The sequence below is a fragment of the Sitophilus oryzae genome, unplaced genomic scaffold (assembly GCF_002938485.1).
Source record: "Sitophilus oryzae breed Bouriz unplaced genomic scaffold, Soryzae_2.0 scaffold_374_pilon_pilon, whole genome shotgun sequence".
NCBI classification, from domain to species: domain Eukaryota; kingdom Metazoa; phylum Arthropoda; class Insecta; order Coleoptera; family Curculionidae; genus Sitophilus; species Sitophilus oryzae.
The window spans coordinates 1277127-1299358 of NW_022146945.1; the positions used below are offsets into that span (position 1 = coordinate 1277127).

Consider the following 22232-nt stretch of genomic DNA (forward strand, 5'->3'; position numbering starts at 1 on the left):
TGGGATTTCCTATGTCCCACTCGACGATACAACACCCGGTATATTGGTTTAATCAAAATATTTTAGGAAACAAAAATAAATTAATCATAAATATATAAACAGGTTTTCAACAAAACTCACCTTCTTAACAGCACTTAAGGGAAGAGACATAAAGAGCCATAACTACGCTTTCCCGTTCAAAATATTCTAATAAAGTTGCGATGAGTTTTTTACCGCTATTAAACTATCTTTTACACTTCGCACTAAAAGAGGTTTCAAAAAGAACAATGTTCGACTGTAAGGTCTGCTAGTAAACATGTTTAATCTTAAAGTATCACAACACTATTTATTTAAACCTAAAACTCGTAACACAAAACTAAAGTGTCAAAACGAATGACAATGTCAGGAAATAAATAAGTAAATGTGGCAACTTGACATTTTTTACAGCAGAGCTACCACCTGAATCCCCAGCGAGAAATTAAAACACCAGCTAATCAGCCCGGCGCCAAATATGTCTATGGTTGGCAATAATGAATTTATAAATCGCGCCCTCGATTAGGTAACTTAAAGTTCAATTGGTATCAAATATACCGTGTCGTCCTGCGAAATATTATAACTACCTTAAAACTAGGAATTTTATTATTAACAGTAAAACAATTTCTAGTTTAAATTTAAAAATTTATTTAAGGAGCTAATAGTAAAAAGTACTAAAGTTATCCAAGGTGTGTAATTCTAACCTTGGGCTATTTAAATTCACAAGTCACGAAGGGAGCTGACGATGCACATGTGTTTTTGCCCTCTAATTATAATAATTCGCTGTATTTAAGATAGTCATTAAAAATTGAATTTATTTTTAAATTGTGACAAAATGGTGTTAGATAGGAGAAAGTTTGAAGAGACATTTTTTCTTGGAAATAAACCGAGTAAATAAAAAAACTCTAAAAATTTTAATTTTTATCAGTGGCGTACTATTTTTTTGCAAAAATTATCCGATACGTATTACATCTACGATCTACGCCGCTGGTTGAAACTAAAACCTCTTCTTTTTACATTTAAAGTGTCGCTGTTAGGTAGACTCCTATAATAAAATTTTATAACGACACCTTCAACTGTTAAAAAACTATTAAAGAATATCTTTAATTTTTCAAAAACTTTACCACCCTGTGTCTTGCGCAAGAGGTATTTCCGACTCATAGTGTGCTATATTAAAATTAATATTTCGACGTCCCCTATCATACCCCGACAGCATGACCGACTTACAAGAATCCCCTGTAGAAACTGAACGTAATCGGCGAATTATTAAGTTTTAATAATGACAGAATCGCAATTTTGATCACGCTTTAATTATTCACTAATATCAGAAACGTATAGATGGATGATTTCAAAATGCTGTTAACGAGGAATTAACAAACGAAGATGAAATAATATGAGATATGATAATATATTATAATATGATATATTATTTATTTTGCATGAATATCATTTACAACAAATGTAATTTAAAAATGAATAATAATAATCCAAAAAAAACATGCAAAAAAGGAACTGAAGACAATTAAAATTGGTTTAAATTCAGTTCCTGTCAGATCACAATATCAGCTAGTATAAATGTGTAGCTAAATTATTTTACTGCAACTTATCTACAAATATAAGTAAATTATATAGTAATCCTATGACTAAGAAAATTTAGTATGAAATTCAAAGAAATAAAACACAAAAAGTATTTTATATTAAAATAATTCTGAGGTAAAAAAAACTTAGAGGGAAGAGAACTATCCAGAAAATGTTTTTTAAGTTTATTTTTAAATGCAGCACTCTGAAGGTTTATCATTTCTGCTGGTAAACAGTTGTTGTAGAGCTCGGAAATATTAAATTGGAAACATCTAGTGTACAGGGTGGTCGAAATTGGTCTGTTTTAACAGAGAAAACCTATTTCTTGACTAGATAGAGCAAAACCGACATAGATGTCATGGGCTCGATTTCTGAGATACGTTTAATGGCGTAAACTGCCTGTTGAACAGTAACTGTGTTAAAGCCTAATGTTTCTCTCATTCTTAGAAATAAATACACATAACTTTATATCGTTAGAAAGGGCTAAACGCCAGCATTTTTTAAGTTTATAGCCAACTATGATTTCCATTTAAAAAATTATATTTTTTATTATTTCTGACAAAAAGAGCATGTATAGAAAAGAACTGACTACGCCACTGGATTGTGCTTAAAAAGTACCTTAAGAACGTTTTTACAGAATTTTATTATTTCGCGAAATATAAGAGTTATGGGCAATTTTCCAAACTGTAAAAAATTCAAAAAGACCCCGTATATCTGTTGGCAGTGAAAATATCAACAGGCGGTTTACGCCATTAAACATGTCTCAGAAATCGAGCCCATGACATCTATGTCGGTTTTGCTCTATCTAGTCAGGAAATAGGTTTTCTCTGTTAAAACAGACCAATTTCGACCACCCTGTACAATGCTGTTTTGTCAGGTATATATTTCTGTAGGTACATTTCGCTTTTTATATATAAAAATATGTAGAACTTTTTACTATTAATTTCAAATATATTTTATTTTTTATTGGATGCCTTTTAACAAACATTTTTTTGAAATAAAACGTTTATTACACAAATTCATTAGGAAGACGTAAGTTAATCTATATTATTTAGTATACTTATTCTTTAATTCAATCAGAAAATCTTCATATTAAATCCATTTATTTCTCATGTTTTTTTGATTAGTCTAATATTATTATGGAAAACGAATTTGAATATCGCCAAAAAATTAATGATTTTTTTTTAATTTTTGGTTTGTTTTGACGCTCGCGATAATACTAGAATTTTTAAATTTATTGCCAACCGTACTAGCAAAATCAGAATAGCCAACTATTTCAATCATTGTTGATCGCTCTGGACATACTGTGTACTTACCAAGAAGTGCCCCAAAGAGAATGACACAGATATATTTAAGGAAAGCCACGACGAATCCTTAAAGAAAAATCCCAGCTTTTCCCACGTTTCCCGATAAAGAAAAGGCCCCGTCCTTTTATGTCTCGATGGTAAATAAATAAAGCAAACCAAAGAAAAAGAGAACAAAAAAAACAAGAAAATATTTCATATTGCGTCTGTGAGTCCGCGAGCGCGCTGAAAAAATACGCCGTATGAATAAAAACATTCGATGAAATTCATCTGGTGGCGTTTTAATTAAAAATGGCGACCGTAGATGGAAAAAGCGGGAAAATATGCCGTAATGAGCGAGTGGCAGTAGCGTCAATAAATTCTCACCGACAAATAATTATTGTTTCTTCTTATTACGGGATGCCGTCGCGTTTTTTCACTGAGACTCGACGCCACGTTTCGACCAATTAGAGAGAGTCGTTTTCGCGTCACGGTAACGCTAACGGACACCGCTAAACGCCAGAACAAGCCTGTTCGTTATAACAATTTTCTGATTATTGGATACTTGCTGATTTGTATATTGCATGGGAGGAGTGAAGTTAATCGCGACATTATAGATCTATTGTGTCCCCTTTTCTTGAGTTATAACTTATAGAGTCTCAGAGCTTTGGCAATAGCCAGTATCTGAGATGATTTTAGAGAGGTCCATCTCCAATATCTTCTTCTTCATCTTTTTCATGTGCCTTTTCCTCATCGGAGGTTGGCGACCATCAGTTTGAATTCCTCCCTGTCTTTAGTCAAACGGATAATTGCACTGGCCTCGACTATATTAAACCAATAAAACCGTTTACGCCCGATGCCTCGTCGTTCTTCAATCTTTCCCTCAACGATCAGCTGTAGGAAACTATATTTCTTATTCCTAAAAATATGACCAAAATATGCTGTATGAATTCCGTCGTTTTATTGTAGTTACATCTTCAGTCATCACATTCTTTCTAACACTTCGAGATTTGTTATTCGTTCGGTCTAGGATATTCTCAACATTCGTCGGTATAACCACATCTCAAATGAATCCAAGTGTGACATGGTCCGTGCCTTCAACGTCCATCCCTCGACTCCGATAACAATGTAGACAGTACATAGCATTTGGTAGCTCGCCATCGAGTAGTCAGATTCAAGTCTCGGTTGCAGAATAGAGTTTTCATTTTGAAAAATGTGTTTCTGGCTATTTCAATTCTATGTTTGATTTCTTCATCCCATTTATCATTCAGCCAGCAACCCAAGTATTTAAATCTTCTTACAGCAAAAAATCTTAAATGCAGATTATAGCTGATACCTTCCTACTGCGTTGTACTTAAACTTTTAAACATAAACCATATATTTCTTTATATTTCTAGCAATATTGTTACTATATCATAAGTATACCTATATTTCACCCTATGGTTTTGAAATCTTGAAATTCAGTTTCGATGTGTTATGTACGGATGTGTCCTAGCTCCTCTCCTATTCAACTTACTTACTTGGGGGGTGTAAGGGATATTGAAGCGCCTCTTCAACATATTCATGGCAGCGCTCTCTATTATAGTGGACAGCAAACTGTAGGAAAGGGGAATGGGTGTTAGATACAGGTATGACGGCGCACAGTGCTTCGAACATATGGCTTTAGAGGACAAAAATGCAAAACTTCTCTTTTATTGTAGGCAATTTATTCAAACTAGGTTTATTTGACATAAATGATGAGTACTCTCATTGTACTAAATGATGATGTTCTTAGCCCCACGTTTATGAAAAAAAAATTATAAATAATAAAAATGTTGGAGCTGTGTTCCATCTAAGGAAATAATAATTTATAGTATGAAAACGGTGTAAGTATTAAATAAATCCCAGTGATAAAAAAGAATTGAAATAACATTAGAACATGATTCCTACAATATAAGCCTAATATAAGATAAAAATGTTTTTCTTTAATGAAAAAGAAACATTAATGTTATATTTAATTAAAAAAAAACTTAAGATACTATAAATTTACCTTAGGACAACAAAATGCATAGATCGTAACTACTCTGATTCAGAAGAATCACCGCTGACAGAATCTTCCAAATTTATAGTATCCAAATCATAGGTAGATGAAGTATCCTCACATAATAAGATACTTCTATACATCATTTTCTAATATGTTACTTTTTCGCGTTGTTACTGTTCTTTTTGTTGGTATGAGGAGTTCGGATGTTAATAGTTACCTCTTTAATAGACCATATCCATATATTATTGTTTCCTTTTCTTGGGTATGAGGTTTTATAATAAATTGAAAGATGGAAACTTTTTTATGCGACTTTTCGCGCTAACATAGTGGTTTTTTTCAGGCACAAGTGGTGTCTCATTTGACTGGAAGGTTCATCAATATCTAATAAAGAACACATTTTTTGAAATACAAATAACTTTGAATTCTTGTCCTTATGATCAAGCCAAGTATTAACCTGATCGGCATTGCTTATCAATTTTACTTTATCTGAAAAGTATTATAAAATAAAGTTCGTCGCAACCAGACGCAGGTGAACTATACAAAAACTAAAAGTGTATGAATATGACAACAATATATTCAATAAATACGATATGTTTTGATATGATTTTTTTAAATGCCTTTTTGAAGTTTGAAAACGTAAAATTTTTGTACGCATTTAAGAATCATCTTAAAAAATAATTAAAAACTTAACGATGACGAACTTGTTTAGAAATAAATTTAAAGTACATACCTTGTTTAACAATATCCATAGTGGCTGTCAATTAAGTACGTACCGTTTAACTCCATAATATACAGAACTACTATGAATGTTATTCTTTTCACTGATAAGATAATGATCGCAAAATTTATTTTTAGTGAAAATATTTGCTAAAAAAAACGCTGTTTATGAAAAATAATATACAGGATGGTTGAACATTGCTATAAGTATAATATTACATATTCAGATATAAGTAAGTTTTAACTTTTTTTTCGATTTTTGTCCATGGGACGAAGCACTGTGCGGCGGTCTGTTGAACATAAAAAGATGGTTCTGTTTATTTGCATCACCCATCTTTCTGAGAAGAATAATAATGTTGATGGTATTTTTCGTACCTTAAATTCTTTAGGCATAGCCGTAGAATAAGGGTAAAAATAATATTTTATACAATTTGTCGAATATACATATACATATAACCATATTAAATGTATGTTCACAACAATGGAAGAAAACGCGTTGCGTAACTATCTTCTGATGCGTGTCAAATACTCGTCAGCGAGTAATGGCAGTAAGTAAGAAAGTATTTTCTAAAAGTATAATTTTCAATACCTTTCTAGAATTGAATATGTTATCTTCCCACTATTTTTATTGAATTTCAATTCTAGTATTTCTAGTATATTTGATTTACAGTGGACATAAATTATTACAAATAAGCTATACCTAAGCTTGCGTGACGCGTGACGTGAGATACTGTCAATTGTGGAGGATTGCAGAGTTCCAAACCTAATTTATTTAAAAATGATTTTTTGTAATATTTTAATAGTTATTCTGCTATTCGGGGTGGAGACGAACCCAACAAATCAAAGATCATTAAAATCGGTTTAGCTGTTCTTCAGTTATAGATGGTGTAACTAACCCGACTTTGTTTTATATATTTAGTTTGGACCCAATACGTCAAACTCAACATATATGGTTTTAACTTTTTATTTAAATACGTATATAAATATACTTAAAAAATATTAATAAAGTTGTTTTAAATGTATAATCTCTAAGTCAACCAACACTCTCTAATTCCGTCTCCGAATCATAAGTGTCGCGGCCCTCGAACAACCTCGGAACAGTTCTCATAGCTTGCGGCAGCACCCGCCAATAGTACGCGAACAAAGCGAACACTACGAAAACGTGGATACTTTTTACAATAGTCTCTAATTCATTCATTGCGGTATCGATTAGGTCTTTCACATTTCTGATCCTCATAAAGTAGGCTACGTTGCTAATCATTTCCACCCCTGTGGAAACGGAAATCGAGATAACTGCCGTTTGGACTAGTTTGCTTTTTGGGTAGTAAGTGGATGGGTAGAAGTACAGTATAGCTACCGTAAAAGTAACAAAACCTGCAAAAAAAGTTTGTTTTAATTACAATATTTTTATTTTCATCCAAATAGATTTTATTAATAAAATGGGTTGCAATATTTTTGTAGTGAAACTTCTTTACGCGCGAGGGAGTAAAAATTTAAGGCCGTGACACACAAGACGCGAGAGGAAAGGTGGTAACGATCGGAGGTTTTTTTATAGATCGGACACACCTTTAAGGCTGGAGTGTGTGGATCTGCCCCATGCGGGACAGCCTACCCACTAAAAACCCATCTGTGCACTAAGCTCGCAAATCCAGTACCGCCGAAGGCATTTTGTCGAGATTAGACACTTATCATTCTTCTCTGTTGGTCTTGTCTGTACCTAAATCTTGTCTTTTTCGTCCTTCTCCTTTTTCTTCATAATGTTCCTTAACATCCCGCAAATCGTTTTGATATTTACGTTCGATAATCTCAGAAGGTTTCCTACGTTTACTGTAGTGATCTTCGTACCACATACAGTTTCTGCATTTTCCGTTTATCTTCGTGGCGTGTGACACTCAAATAGTGTATGGTTAGCCGAGTCTGACTCGCTATACCAGCATGTAGGAGAGTCAGCTTTGCGGGTCCTGTGTAGATACTCGCCAAATACTCCATGGCCAGTCATGGCTTGCGTGATATAATAGTCCGTGTTTATCCGGTCGCACTTTATCCAATCTTTGATATTAGATGTGGAAGTCTTTGTCCACCTGCTATATGGTTCCCATCGTGTCTGCCATTGCTCTAGTACAATGTTTCTGTTTCCGTTTTTATATATTTGGTTTCTTGTTTCTTTCCTCGATCAGTAGACTGATCGGAGGTATCTTAGCAAGACACAGTATCGCTACTGTTGGAAATGTGTAGTATGCCGATGCTGCCCTGAGTGCTAACGTCCTGTTTACCCTTTCTAGCATGTTTTCGTAATGTTTGAAGCGCATGGATCTATCCCTGATTGGCGATGCTTAGAGTGTGGTCGAATAAATTAACGAAGCCAGAAGTCTTTTTTCGAGGTACTCTCAAGGGTCCAAATTCGGTTCAGAGACAGACAGACGGAAGTAAGAAGTAGGTTCATTTCAAATATGCGCACATAGTGTACACATATCTCAAGAAAGGGGGAGATTATGCTCTTTCAGGTAGCCGTGGTTAACCCCCTTCCACGTTTTATACATTCTACATCTATATATTTACCTAATAATATTATTGATATGCCAAAATAATACGCTAACGTTTTCAAACTCGTAATAAATCCAACGGTTATCTGAATAAGGGACATAAAAAAGGTCACAGTGTTGAGGAACACCAACGTGCATCCGCAAAGCTCCCTTTTCATGCCTAAAATTAAACAGAAGCGTCACATCCAAATTACCTTATGCTTTTGTTCAATTACATTACGGTCGGATATTTTATGGTCTCACAAGTCACATTATCTCTACGTAGTTTTTACTTCTTTTCTGTTGGCTTTTCGGTGCTGCTTTTTTTCTTTTTTGAAAAATCTTTGGGCTGGAGACAGTTTTTGAAAACGTTTTTAGTAGATAATTTATGACGCTGTCACCGACGAAGTGACATTTATTTCTCGCTTTTTATCTTGCTAGCTGTATATTTTTAGTTTTCTGATTATAACGGTTCGTTTTTGTTGTTCTAATTTTTAAGTCTATGAAGATAAGTGGATAGAAAAAGAAGTCTATCTAGAAAAATGGTAAAAATATACCTGTAAACGATGTCCCATTTGAAATTCTGCACTAGAGGGATGCCGTCTATCAGAAGAGATTGTCTTTATTGTATTTTTCTAATAAGAATGGGTCCCACCAGGGAGCCGCAATCACTGATTCAGAGTATTACAGTGACCAGAGCTGCAACCTGCAACAAGTCAGTTTCAAAAAGACTTAAATCTTAAGTTTTAAGTCATATATGTCAAATCAAAAAGATTTAAACCCTAAGTCAATTTCAGCATGAAGTTGATATAACAAGAGAGCAATAATAATTTTCTTTCAAATCAAGCCATTTTCGTAAGGACATAATTTAATTACATGATACTGATGTATCATGTAATTTAAAAGTGGTTTTTATGCCTTCAGTCTACATTTTTGATTTACATCATGACGATCTGCGAGTTAAGTCGGCCAAATGACAAATTAGAATAATTGCCGTCACGTCAAGAAAGCCAAAATTCAATTTAGGTACCTATTTTTTAAATATTAATATACATTTTCTTGTTCTACCAATTGTCGAGTTTCTTATTACCTATATTATTAATTTATTGTAGGTACAGTTTAGAATAAAACCTACCTACCTATTAAAAACTGTGGCGATATGATGATAGATTTTTGATCTGCTGCCCTGATGCCGACCTGACTGTTCAAAAGAAACGCTGCTACTAAAATTTATTATAAAAATATATTAAAGAATTTAAAAGATTTAAGTTTTTTTAATGACTAAAGTCTTTTTCTATTTCGGAACAGCGGCGGCTCGTGGTTATTATTGTAGGGAGGTCAATTGTAGGAAGGAAAATAAATCTAAAAATAAATAAAAATTATGTTAAAATGAAACCTACCCTTACATTTTTAAACAGGTTGCCTAGTGCCATTTCACTAAAAATCCAGTCAATGTTCTTTACACAAATTTTCCACAGTAGGATTTAAAAGACACTTAAATAATAATGTCACAAAAATATAAATACATATATACACATACATATTTCTAAAAGTTTTATTTCACATTTTTTTATATTTTAAGTCAATTCTTTCTCTAAACATTTTTAGAAATTTAAGCAATTGTTTTCTTTTAACAGCATGATTTTACAAACTAAACACCATATGTTTTCTATTTGAAAATATCTATTCCAGAATCAGTCAGCAAGAGTTCATCATTTATCCAGAACCAGAAAATTATGAACTATTACCTACACAAATTTCGCGCTGCACAGCAACTAAAACCACAGATAACGTACAAAAACAAAAACTAACATTTTTTTCGATACCTATTAAAAATTTAAATATTGATTTATATTGATTAAACCAAACATTATACGCGATACGCGATAAACGATACCAAAACCTAAGTTGTTTTATAATTTGAGTTTTTATAAACAACCAAACTGCCCAAACGGCAAAATTTTTCCAGCGATATGACTGAAATCCTGTAATACAGGGTTGTTCACCACATACGACACGGAGTATTGTAGCTAAATGATTAGATTTTTACAAATTGTAGGTTTTGGGTTCGTTGAAGGACTATCAGAGCGACAATTTAAAAATATTTTTACATGATACAGAGTGTCCCAAATAAATAAAAAATATCAAAGTTGTATTTTTTTAAATGGAACACCCTGTATATTATTACATTTTTAGTTTCTACGATTAAAATAAAGGTACATTTGATTAAGGTTTATTACACTTAATAAATGTGGATTTGAATCAGAAGTCAATATAATAATAAGTTATGAAAATGAATGTCTCTGTTGTTATCTTTGGTTGTTATAAATAAGCATTTGTCAAAAAAATTAAATATTATTTTTAAGGTGTTAGTTTTTACCCCACTGTCTAATACACATACAAAATTCAGTTTTTTAGTATTTGGAGCAATTATTAATCAACGCAAACAGTCAATTTAATGTAGTTTGAATACTGGAATCATATTAATTGGTCCTCTTTAACAAATATTTAAACAGTTTTTTTTATTTTTTAATAAAATAAACAAACTATATCGACAATATTAATACCTGTACTCTTTAAAAATTTGGTACATCTTTAAAAATAATCTAAAATGTCAGTATTCCATGGGTATATTGATAAATGAGTTCTAAATTACAAGAAAATGCATTTTCTACGGAAAGTTGAAGAGATAGGTAAAAAATGGTATAATACAATTTGATAGACAATTAAATTGTGCATCTAATTATCATAAAATATATAGGGTGTTCCATTTAAATTAAACAAGTTATTGCCGTTTAAAGCTAGTCATTATTTAAAATAAAATTTTAGACACTCTGTATAAGGTAGTATAATTTTTATTATTGCAACACAATAACTGATCAATAAGTAAACTTCAATAAATATTTAGTATTAAAAACTTTGATACCCTTGGAGAAATGAAGCCTTAAAATGTTGACCGCAATTTCACAAAATTGGAGACCAGACCATTTCACAATAAAAAGGGGACGCAATTTCACAAAATTGAAAATATTTTAAAAACGGTAAGGTTTAAGTGTAATACACTTTATCAAATTTACCTTTATTTTACTCGTAGAAACTAAAAATGTAATAATATGCAGGGTGTTCCATCTAAAAAAATATAACTTTGATGTTTTTTATTTATTTGGGATACTCTGTATCTTGTAAAAATATTTTTAAATTGTAGCTCTAATAGTCCTTCAACGAACCCAAGACTTACAATTTGTAAAAATCTAATCATTTAGCTACAATACTCCGTGTCATATGTGGTGAACAACCCTGTATATTTATATAGAAATAATGCACTCGATATTTCTTAATCAACTATGAATGACGCGGTCAATGGCCAATATAAACTATATCTATCGCGTCTTAACCCATTATATTTTCTATGCGTAGTATACCTTACCTTGTTGGCGTCACGAGCCGCGGCACTTGGAGTTTAATACGTCTAGAACATAGCTTGAACGAAGGACAAAATTAAATTTTGACCGGCAGTAGAGAAAATGGCTAAAATAAAAATGTTTTCAAGCGAAAATTGGACAAATTGGGAATAGTTTTGAATATTTTATGATGAAAAAAAGTGATTTACAAAAAGTTTTTCTAAATTTCTCCTGATTTTATTTTGGTTTGGAGAGGCACCCGAATGGAGTCCTTAGTTGGACAGACAGACAGATGGTAAGAAGTAAGAAGAATGCGCAATAGTGCTCACAACATTTTTTTAGTAATTAAAAATCATGTACAACAGCCAGTATAATTATTTGATTTTGATTTTAAACACATCTTTTGTTTCGTTTTCGCTGTTATTAATATAATCACAAATATTCCTGTTTATTTCGCTTTTCTCACGAAAGCGTGTCCTTTTTATTTTGCAACTATCGTCTTATCGACGCAAAATTCCCAGACGTCCAGTATCAAAACGCCAGAGAACAAAAAATAAGTTCAGAAAAATATCGTTCTCTATTTGAACTCGGTAACGTGATTTATTATAACTCGCCGGACAAAAATAGCATTGTTGCCTTTGCCTCTCGTAATCGTTAACACACGGTGGCTTATAATACGGATGCCCCGTTATCGGCGCCGACCTATGCTGTGACTTCCTGAACCCGAGATAACCACTGCTGTGGGTGTAGGAGACTTGGGGCAACAAAAAATACAAACATGCATCGTATGTGACTTATTATATGATAAATAATAAGAAATAAGATTTTCGAATAAAATATAACTCGTTTTTGACATACATTGTATATGGACATACATATATTTCATATCAATTAAACTATTATTTACGTAATCGAAGGCGCAATTTTTACATTCATTGTTCCTAGGGTTTCATCGAGACGAGGCTATTTCTCGTCTCGTCTCGATCATCGAGACGAGATATTAACAAACTCTCGTCTCGATGTTTTCCTCAAAGTCAATTTCTCGATCTCGATTCGAGATTCTCGAAATTTCGAGAGTCTCGAAAATAAATAACTGATTTATTATTATTATTAAAAATATTAATATATATTATTATTAAAAATATTAATATATATAAATAATAATAATTATTATTATTAAAAAATTGGCGCCGGGAGGCACGTATACTAAAATATGTTAATAAAAGTTGGTAGGCAGTTCTTTTAGTTTCAAAGTAAAGGAATTTTTTTTGAATTTTTTTTATCTCAAAAACTGCGACTTTGACTGATTTTGATGTTATTACAAATTTTGTTGCAAATATTATTCCTAATCTTAAATTGAAAACCGCGTTTCGCTAGCTACTGTAATTTTGGAGTTACGATTTTTTTAAATTTTTAATCCTCTCCCATACCCCCTTACCAACTTCCCACCCCCACCAAACACTAATAGCCAGATTCTCGGGTGCCACAGTATTTGTGAGCCAAATTTGGTTAAAATCGGTTTAGCGGTTTTTGAGTTATCGTGTTACAGACGGACAGACAGACAGACAGACACCATGAAAATATTTTGTATTTAGGTCATTTCTGACCCAAATAACTCATTTTGAGTGAAATTAAAAAAACTTTTTTTTTGCCGATCTTAATAGCCTACCATACCTATTGGTATGGTCGGCTAAAAATATCATGTTATAAAGTCTGCACCAAAAGATAGGGTAAATTTTTTCTGTTAAAAAATTACGTTATAGAATACAGAGCTATTATAGGTATGGTATGAACTAAAAGCCATGTGTAACAAAAAAAAACGCAGACTTTGGCACAAAATCCCAAAAATAAAAATATATTGTTTTGAAAAGCGAAAATCAAAACGATTCCTTTATTTTTTAATTTAGTCGTTTATCCCATATGGGTTTAAAATTTACCTAGCTACCTACGAAAGTTTAAAATTCAGTCAAAGGGAGTCAAAGAAAATAAAATAAAAAAAACATTACCACAGTTCTCTCAACGTGACACCGCCCTCCTAAGATTTGCCGCCTGGTGCTATAGCACCAAATAGCACCCTTGTAAAACCGGCACTGAAGCTATTGCCAGGCCTTATATAGAAACTTTCGCCAATATATACAAAGAAGCCAAAACAAGGGTATAACGATATACAGGGTGTTTCAAAACAAATGCGAAAAACTTCAGGGGGCGATTCCTTGTTCAAAATAAAGGGTAGTTTGCTTCATAAACGTTGGGTCAAAAGTCCAACATTAGGGAGATATCGCGGTACAAAGATGGCGGAAAAATAATGTTTTTATTTTTTATCTTGAAAACGAAAAGAGATAGACTAATAAAATTTTATGGAAGCATTACTGTTATGATAACACACTTTCTGGTAATTTTTTCACTTTTTTAAAATGAGTGGAAAGGGTTGAAATAAACTACCCCTATCATTCTTGTTAACGAAATTTAAAGAAAAATCAAATACATGCAAAAAAATTAATTTGCATAGATTAGTTTGTTTAGAAACTTTTTTATCTCTTGTATTTTTTTGATAAAACTCACCGATTTGAAATTAAAAAATAAAATGTAAAGCATTACATGTCAGGACAAAAAACATTTTCTGATAAAGAATCTAATGGGCTGCTGTAATTTTTTTAGGAAAAAATCTAGTCGGCCGCTGTTACTTTTTAGGATGTTCCTAATATTATTTTATTTGACATTACTCTACTGCAATACGTTATTATCTAGATGATTATTATTATCGTTATTATCACTAGATTCTTAATCTAAAAATGTTTTTTGTCCTGACATGTAATGCTTTACATTTTATTTCTTAATTTCAAATCGGTGAGTTTTATCAAAAAAACACAAGAGATAAAAAAGTTTCTAAACAAACTAAACTATCCAAATTAAAGCATTTGCATGTGTTTGATAAGATTTTTCTTTAAATTTCGTTAACAAGAATGATAGGGGTAGTTTATTTCAACCCCTTCCACTCATTTTAAGAAAGTAAAAAAATTACCTGAAAGTGTGTTTTCATAACAGTAATGCTTCCATAAAATTTCATTAGTCTATCTCTTTTTGTTTTCAAGATAAAAAATAAAAACATTAATTTTCCGCCATCTTTGTACCGCGATATCTCCCTAATGGTTGACTTTTGACCCAACGTTTATGAAGCAAACTTCCCTTTATTTTGAACAAGGAATCACCCCCTGAAGTTTTTCGCATTTGTTTTGAAACACCCTGTATAAACAAACCCAGAGTTCCCAACTGGCAAAGGAGTACGACAGGGAGACGCAATATCCACAAAGCTGTTTACAGAAGCACTAGAAGAAATCTTCCGTCAACTGGACTGGACCAACAAAGGAATAAAAATAGATGGGGAATATCTCAACCATCTAAGATTCGCTGATGACATAGTCGTAATTCCCAATAGCCCTGAAGAGCTACAAGCATAAATTAACGAACTAAATGCAGCCAGCAATAGAGTGGGTCTTAAAATGAACTTAGTAAAAAATAAATTAATGTTCAACGAACTAGTGGACAGAAAAAAATATTCTAATAAATAGCACAACACCGGATATAGTAGAAGAATGCATATATTTGGGACAACTAATCACAGCTCGGGATCTCTACTACCAGAAATCAACGAGAAGAATTAAGTTAGCATGGAGTACTTATGGAAGAAAGTCAATCATATTCTAGATATAAGACGACATAAGAGATCGTATTCGACGCTTTAATCAACCAACCAAACAACACTACCCCCTAAACTTGTTATTTATTATAGCTATTCAAACTTGTTCGAAAATGTTACCGCAACCTAAGTTATTAACTCCTCCATCAATTCCAGTTCTATTTCCGACACCCTCTCACAGTCTATCCCGTTTCTCTTATTCAGAGAGCGTTTCTTTTGCTCTCACTTTTCTCGATTCTTTTTCTCGTATAGGATTTATAAATTACCGCGACCGTCATTTGTCTGCGGACGAGCCGACAACAGCGACGCCTTGACAGCGGCGGCGGGCCCCGTAATTAACGATCTCAAACGCACATTTTTCAAACGCGAATCGCCCTCATAATTCAACGGCAGCCGTCAAAACGGGAGAAGATAAAGTGGGGGCGGCGTTGCCACATGTCCATGATATGTGTTTTCTCTGACGATTCACTGCAGGTTATTCCTTAAAAGGTTTTTATAAGGATGTCGGAGAGATAAGAGGTGACTAGACTAAACTAGTTAAGCCGGGGACACGTTGTCCTGTGTCGCAATAAATAGTCCAAGAAAGTAGGCCTTCAAATACGAAGTTTCGGTAAAAACACCCCCGAGAAGAGGTAAATAAGTAAATAAATAAAATTGTTTTTTCAAAATTTCGTAGAAACGGTAATGACTAGAAAAAAAAAGTTCAAATAAAAGTTGTAGAGCGTTCAATTTTACATAAAAAATGGTCTCGATACTTTTTTTGTTCAAATCAAAATTAACCGAGATAGGCTGGCTAGAAGCTAGGAGAAAACTTTTAGTCAAACATTTTTTTTTCTTTACCTCATTAGTTATAAAATTATGACCGCCAAACAAAGCATTTGTTTTTAATTAAAACTGATTTTTCTATAAATTATTAATAGTGAATAATTTTTTTTTATAGAAAACTTGTTATATTTTTTGTTAGTAAAAACCATCCAAATAATTATATGTTAATTAATAACCTCATTATTTTTCTCAGTGTAGTTTTCCAAACAAATTAAATAAAAATGTTAAATATATTAATTTTTCGGCGGCTTATACAGGGTGTCATTGAAATGGTGTAAAAGAAATCGGGGGGTGATAGTACTCCTAAAAATAGTAAAAAAAGTTTCTATAAGTATAGGGCGGGAAATGCATATTAAGGGAGTTAGGGGCACTGAAAGGGTGAATTTAAAAAACGGTTGTTTTGTAATTGCAGGCTTAAAAAACGAGATAAAATTTTGAAAAAAAATTCTCTGCCATAAATTTTTACCCTAAATCAAATAGGGATACTGAAAAATTATTTGGAAAAGCGGAAAGGGTAGTTTTTGCAAGGGTGGGGGTTGTTTCGTGAATAACTTTTTTGAGGTTATTTTTTTTTGCAACCTGGGTTCATTTTTTGAAAACTACATACCCTTTCCTACAAAAAAAGGTACTCTTGTTGCACGTCGCCCAGAGCGATGGTTTTCGAGAAAACTGAAGGCAGAAAGTTTGCTCTGATAGGTTGCTAACTGGTTAATCAACATAAATTTATAAAAGTTATGGCGGTTCAAAAGTAACCAAGTAGTTATTAAATAATTAATTGGAAAATCAAAATTTCATGATTTTTAAAACATCTTTTTGCTTTAAAAACGAAATAAACCAATTACCAAAATTCCTTATTAAAATAATGCATTCCTTAATTCATTCATAGTAAATGTTCAAAGTGACCACCATTCATTTCAATACAGACATCTGCTCTTCTTCTCCAAGATCTGCGGAATATCCTTGGTGTTGTCCGAATTTGATTGGAACAGTCAATAATGCATTGCCGTAGTTGCTCTTCAGTATTAATCGGTACTGAGTAAACCAAAGCTTTCAAGTGGCCCCAGAAGTAGAAATCTAGTGGGTTATTTCGTTTTTTAAAGCCATAAGATGTTTTAAAAATAATGAAATTTTGATTTTTCAATTAATTATTTGATAGCTAATTGGTTACTTTTGAACCGCCATAATTTTTATAAGTTTATGTTGATTAACCAGTTTGCAACCCATCAGAGAAAACTCTTTGCCTTCAATTTTCTCGAAAACCATCACTCTGGGCGATGTGCAACAACAGTACCTTTTTTGTAGGAAAAAGTACGTAGTTTTCAAAAAATGAAACCACGTTGTAAAAAAAGTAACCCTAAAAAAGTTATTCGCGAAACAACCCCCTACCCTTGCAAAATCTACCCTTTACGCTTTTCCAAATAATTTTTCAGTATCACCATTTGATTTAGGGTCAAAATTTATGGCAGGACGATTTTTTTCAAAATTTTATCTCGTTTTTTAAGCCTACAATTTCAAAACAACCGTTTTTTAAATTCACCCTTTCAGTGCCCCTAACTCCCTTAATATGCATGTTCCGCCCTATACTTATAGGAACTTTTTTTACTATTTTTAGGAGTACTATCACTCCCCGATTTTTTTACACCATTTCAATGACATTCTATATATTTTTTTAAATTTCTAAATTTTTACTATCATCCCCTAGCTTCTAGCCACCCTATCTCGGTTAATTTTGATCTAAGCAAAAAAGGGATAGAGATCATTTCTATCTAAAATGTGACGCTCCAAAACTTTTATTTGAACTTTTTTTCGAGTTCTTACTGTTTCTCCGAAATTTCGAAAAAATATTTTTATTTCTTTATTTCACCCCTTCTCTGGGTGAATTTAAAAAAAATCTTTTACAATTCGTTTTTAAATTTTTCAAAGTAACATATGAAAAATTCAAGTTTTTACCAAAACTTCGTATATAAAGGCCTATTTTCTTGGACTAAAAATGCCGCTAGTCCAGATTTTGATTTGTTTTCAACGCTTCTTTCCTCTCTATTTTTCCATGTAAACTTAAGTAAACATTCAAATTGTTCTCTGGACATTCTAAAGCATATATGGTACTGATTTTCATCTTTAAAAAGTAGTACAAATAACTTATTCGCGCGATGCTTCTCTAATATCCAGAATTTTCTTCTCTTCTTTATAAACGAAAACCGACAACGGCAGCATATTCTTCAATTTCGTCTGAAGAACTAGACGTCATGGCGATATGAAGACAAATATTGCCTGACAGTTTGGTTAAAAATTAATTGCATCAGAACAATGTATTCACGACCGACGAGTGGACATGGATTTTTTGTTGCTATCGGCTTATTCCACTGCGACTTTTTCAGATCTCTTGTGGTCTTTTTCTGATTTTTAGGTTATATTCTACAGTTGTATCCTTTTTAAAAACTCTAGCAACTGGAGACTGAACCTTTCATATAACTCTTTGTCAATGGCCTACCATTGCCTAGTATTAAAGCTTACAATGCCCTAGTAGATTCACTATAGCTTTGAGTGTCTTTCTGTCTTTGTTTATTAGGTCTGCTGTGCATTTTGGCGAATGTTTTACTATGAACTTTTCCCCAGCCTCTGCCCTGGTGAGTTTCTCCACCATCCTGGAGATTTGTTGACGACTACCATTTTGTGGTCATCATCTTGTGACTGCTTTTGCAACGCCGCAGATAGGTTCTGGACCTATGAAAGGTATTGATGAGTCTGGTTTGGCCATTTCATCTGCTTTTTCCTTACGCCTGTGACTCACGTGCCAGGCTAACATAACATTGCTACGCTATACTTCAACCATACTTCTATCTTTATAGAGGGCTATATAAGAAGATCTCCATAAAAAAGATTAAAAAATAAAATTTTCTTTCAAACAAATGATGTTAAAAATAAATGATTTGGCAACGCAGGCGCTACAGTTTTGGGTTAGACTCGATTGCATAAATGCCACCGAAATAATAAATTAGCCAAAGTTATTTGTTTCAGCTAGAAAGACAACATTTTTCTAATACTTGGACGTGAAAAACTGTTTTATATTTTATTTAATGATAAGTCCTAATCGAGGTCCTAATGCAATAAAATCTGAACACACTTTATAAAATAGACATGGCTTGTTTGCCACTTGGTAAATATAAACCCGAATATTATCAGTATGCATTTATTATGATCTTACATTAAAAGAATCCAAAACCGCAAACCCCAGGCATAATACACGCAATGAATATGGCAATAAAACTGTCTGGTAAATAGTAGAATTAGAGCTTTTTACTTCATATCACACTTGACTCTAGTGTAACTTTTGGCGTTCAAGTTGTGTTTTTAAAACAGCATAGAGTAGGTGGTATGAAGAAAATGTGAAGTTTATTACTATTTATGAAAAATTTGAGTGTATATTATGGAACATGCAGAATACGAAATACGAAATTAGGGAAAGAAAAGTAATTTCCAGCTTAAGCCGTGGATGAATGGCGTTGCGCATTAATGGTTCTTGTTTTTTAATTCTGGGTTTTTCCAACAAAAAGTTAAAACGTTAATTAGTTTGTTTCCACCCTTATTTTTTTGTAATATCTACGACTTTGTGACTCTGGTTTATGCATTAAATTATTTATTAGATGCACAATAGAAGTAGTTCTGCGGTTAATCCATTTTTTTTCTGTTTTTATGCATAATCTTTTCTGTCAACTCTATTGCCAAAATTTTGGTAATTTGAAGTACAGCCTTACACACTAATTGCTACTTCAAATCAACTAGCAGGAGCTTTTTGATATCAGTTCATCGGTTGAATAACTGTGACTTGATTATAGTCCTGTGCAGATGCAAGACTAAGACACGATGAGAAATGCTGTCAACATGGACAGCAAAGCCCGAGATGGGCACCGAAATTGTAGCTGGCTAGAGCAATGCAGTGAACTTGACTAGGTGGAGTAACCTACTGTAGAGCTTGATAGTGGATGAACTACTATACAAATAACCTAACCTAGCCTAACTCTAGCGGGAATACACTGCATAAAGTATGCAGACGACATAGTCATGAAGTCGCTTGGGGAAACCTTAAGGCACCTTGTATGATATTATCAGGTGCAAGACTGTCGGTCTAAGTATCAATTCAGGAAAAACCGCAAGTAGTTCCATTCACCAGCAGGCGAAGTCTGAAAAATCTGAAAAGAATCCAACTAGATAGAAAAGAAATAGTGATATCACAGGAACTCAAATATATAGAAATAACACTGGACAGTAAACTATTGCGGAACCGGCATATTAAGAACATTTCCATCATAGCTACAAAGGCCCTCATGCAGATGATAGATGGGGCTGCGCCCCTAACTGCAGTTTGCGCTGGATGTATATCATAATAGTAAAACTCATGACTAGCAGTTGTTTGGTACACAAAACTGTTTTTTATTGGTCAAGACAATTCTCGTTCAACACTATACTTGATCAGTTTTCACTTGCCTCGTGAAGACGCGCCTTTAGTGTCACAAGATATTTTTTTTATATCTCCAGTGCCAGGCTTATACACGACCACCCTGTACCCCGCCAGTAATTGTACCTTTTGGTACCAAAACAAACACGAACCGCGGCGCTGTTCCGAGCCCCAGGTCCCGCAGATCTCGGCCGAACCGGCCTACTATGACGTCGTGCGGTCGTGAGACTGATAGCTGTCGGGGACCTGTGGGGAGAGGAAAGAGTAAGAATGAAGGGGTGAGAGGCAGGCAAGGGTCGCGACCCGGGGCTCTGAAGGACCGCGAGTGAGCGAACGATCCGCGATCTGTGTGGCATACGACGGGAAAATGGAAAAAATGATTGAAAAGTGTTGTAAGAGACGTCCATGAAGTAATAATAATAGTAAGAGAAGGATTTGTCCTGGAGACAGAAGAATTTGGAGACCCGGAGACAGAAGAATTTGTCTTGGCAGTGCAGGATCAGGTGATAGCAACGCGGAATTACCTAAAATATATTGTAAAAGACCCAACCATACCGACCAATACATGTAGAAAATGCCACCAATTTAAGGAAACCATCGATCAGCGTATGTAAAATTTTAGCAAGTACAGAATATACAGAAAGGCGTATTATGGCAGGCAAAAGTGAATACATCAAGTACTCGCAAACAAATTATAAACTCACCCCAGGCGTAACACCATACTACAAAAATTAGGAGCAGACTTACTAAATATATTTGGGTGTATCTCACAGGGTGCACATCTGTACAGGGTGCATCTCACTCGACGGGCGAGAAGCTCTTAGTTATGATTTTACTATTTGCGGTCAAAAAATCAACTACAGACTAGAGTTCGAATTAATTTTACACTTAAACTAGCGTGTACCCGCGACTTCGTTCGCGTCGAATTAATAATTTGTAATGGTAATGATAAAGCAAAGCAAGCATTTCCATTAACCTACAAACAGGATAAATTTTTCTCACATTTGCCAAAAATAAGCTTTAAACGTCGAGCAGTTTAAGCAGAATAGTTAATCAATTAATCAACTTTTTGGAACACCCTGTATGATTTTTTTAAAAATTTCAAAATATGTAAAAGAACAAAATAAATTATGCGTGTCCAAGCGTTTTCCCGAAAGACTAACCGTTTTTTTAAATAACAAATATTGTAATATTTGAGGGGCGTTTTCACCCTCTTGGAATTTAGATTCGAGAAACCCCTCCTTATCGAACCTCAACCCCACAGTCAATCCGTTTGCCAAAAATCAGCTTTAAACGCCAAGCAGTTTAAGCAGAATAGTGATTACTCAATGGTCATACTTTATGAAACACCCTGTATATATTTTTAAAAATCTTAAATATGTAAAACAACAAAATAAAATATACGTGTTTTAAGAGTTTTTCCGAAAAACTCACCGGTTTTTAAATAAAAAATATTCTAATATTTGAGGGTGGTTTCACCCCCTTAGAATTCGAGTTTGGAAAAATTCCTTCTTATCGAACCTCTACACCCTAAAGTCAACCCGTTTTTCAAAAATCAACTTTTTACGTCAAGGGTTTTAAGCAGGATCCTGATTAATCAATGACCAGATTTTTCAAAACACCCTGTATACATTTTTAAAAAATCTTAAAATATTATTCTGAAAATTTTTCAGAATAAATAAATACCTAAATATTGAAACTTAATAAGTAAGTACGGA

The 22232-nt window shown here is 33.3% G+C and overlaps 2 protein-coding genes across 4 annotated transcripts in view; one reads left to right on the plus strand and one right to left on the minus strand.

Moving 5' to 3' along the window:
• LOC115885106 (protein apterous-like) overlaps positions 1-22232 on the plus strand; it is a 331311-nt gene that overhangs the window by 33428 nt on the left and 275651 nt on the right. The window lies entirely within an intron of this gene.
• LOC115885107 lies at positions 6570-8707 on the minus strand. Of its 2 annotated transcripts, XR_004050681.1 has the most exons (4): positions 8693-8707; positions 8372-8635; positions 8173-8316; positions 6594-6987 (listed from the first exon to the last, which is right to left on the minus strand). XR_004050681.1 is itself a non-coding variant. In XM_030903897.1 (3 exons), exons 2-3 carry the CDS (start codon positions 8312-8314, stop codon positions 6647-6649), a joined length of 483 nt encoding a protein of 160 aa, XP_030759757.1. In that variant the 5' UTR covers positions 8315-8316; positions 8372-8684; the 3' UTR covers positions 6570-6646. The 2 variants fall into 2 exon arrangements, 1 of the variants encoding a protein (XP_030759757.1); XM_030903897.1 differs by lacking the exon at positions 8693-8707 and having other exon boundaries at positions 6570-6987; positions 8372-8684.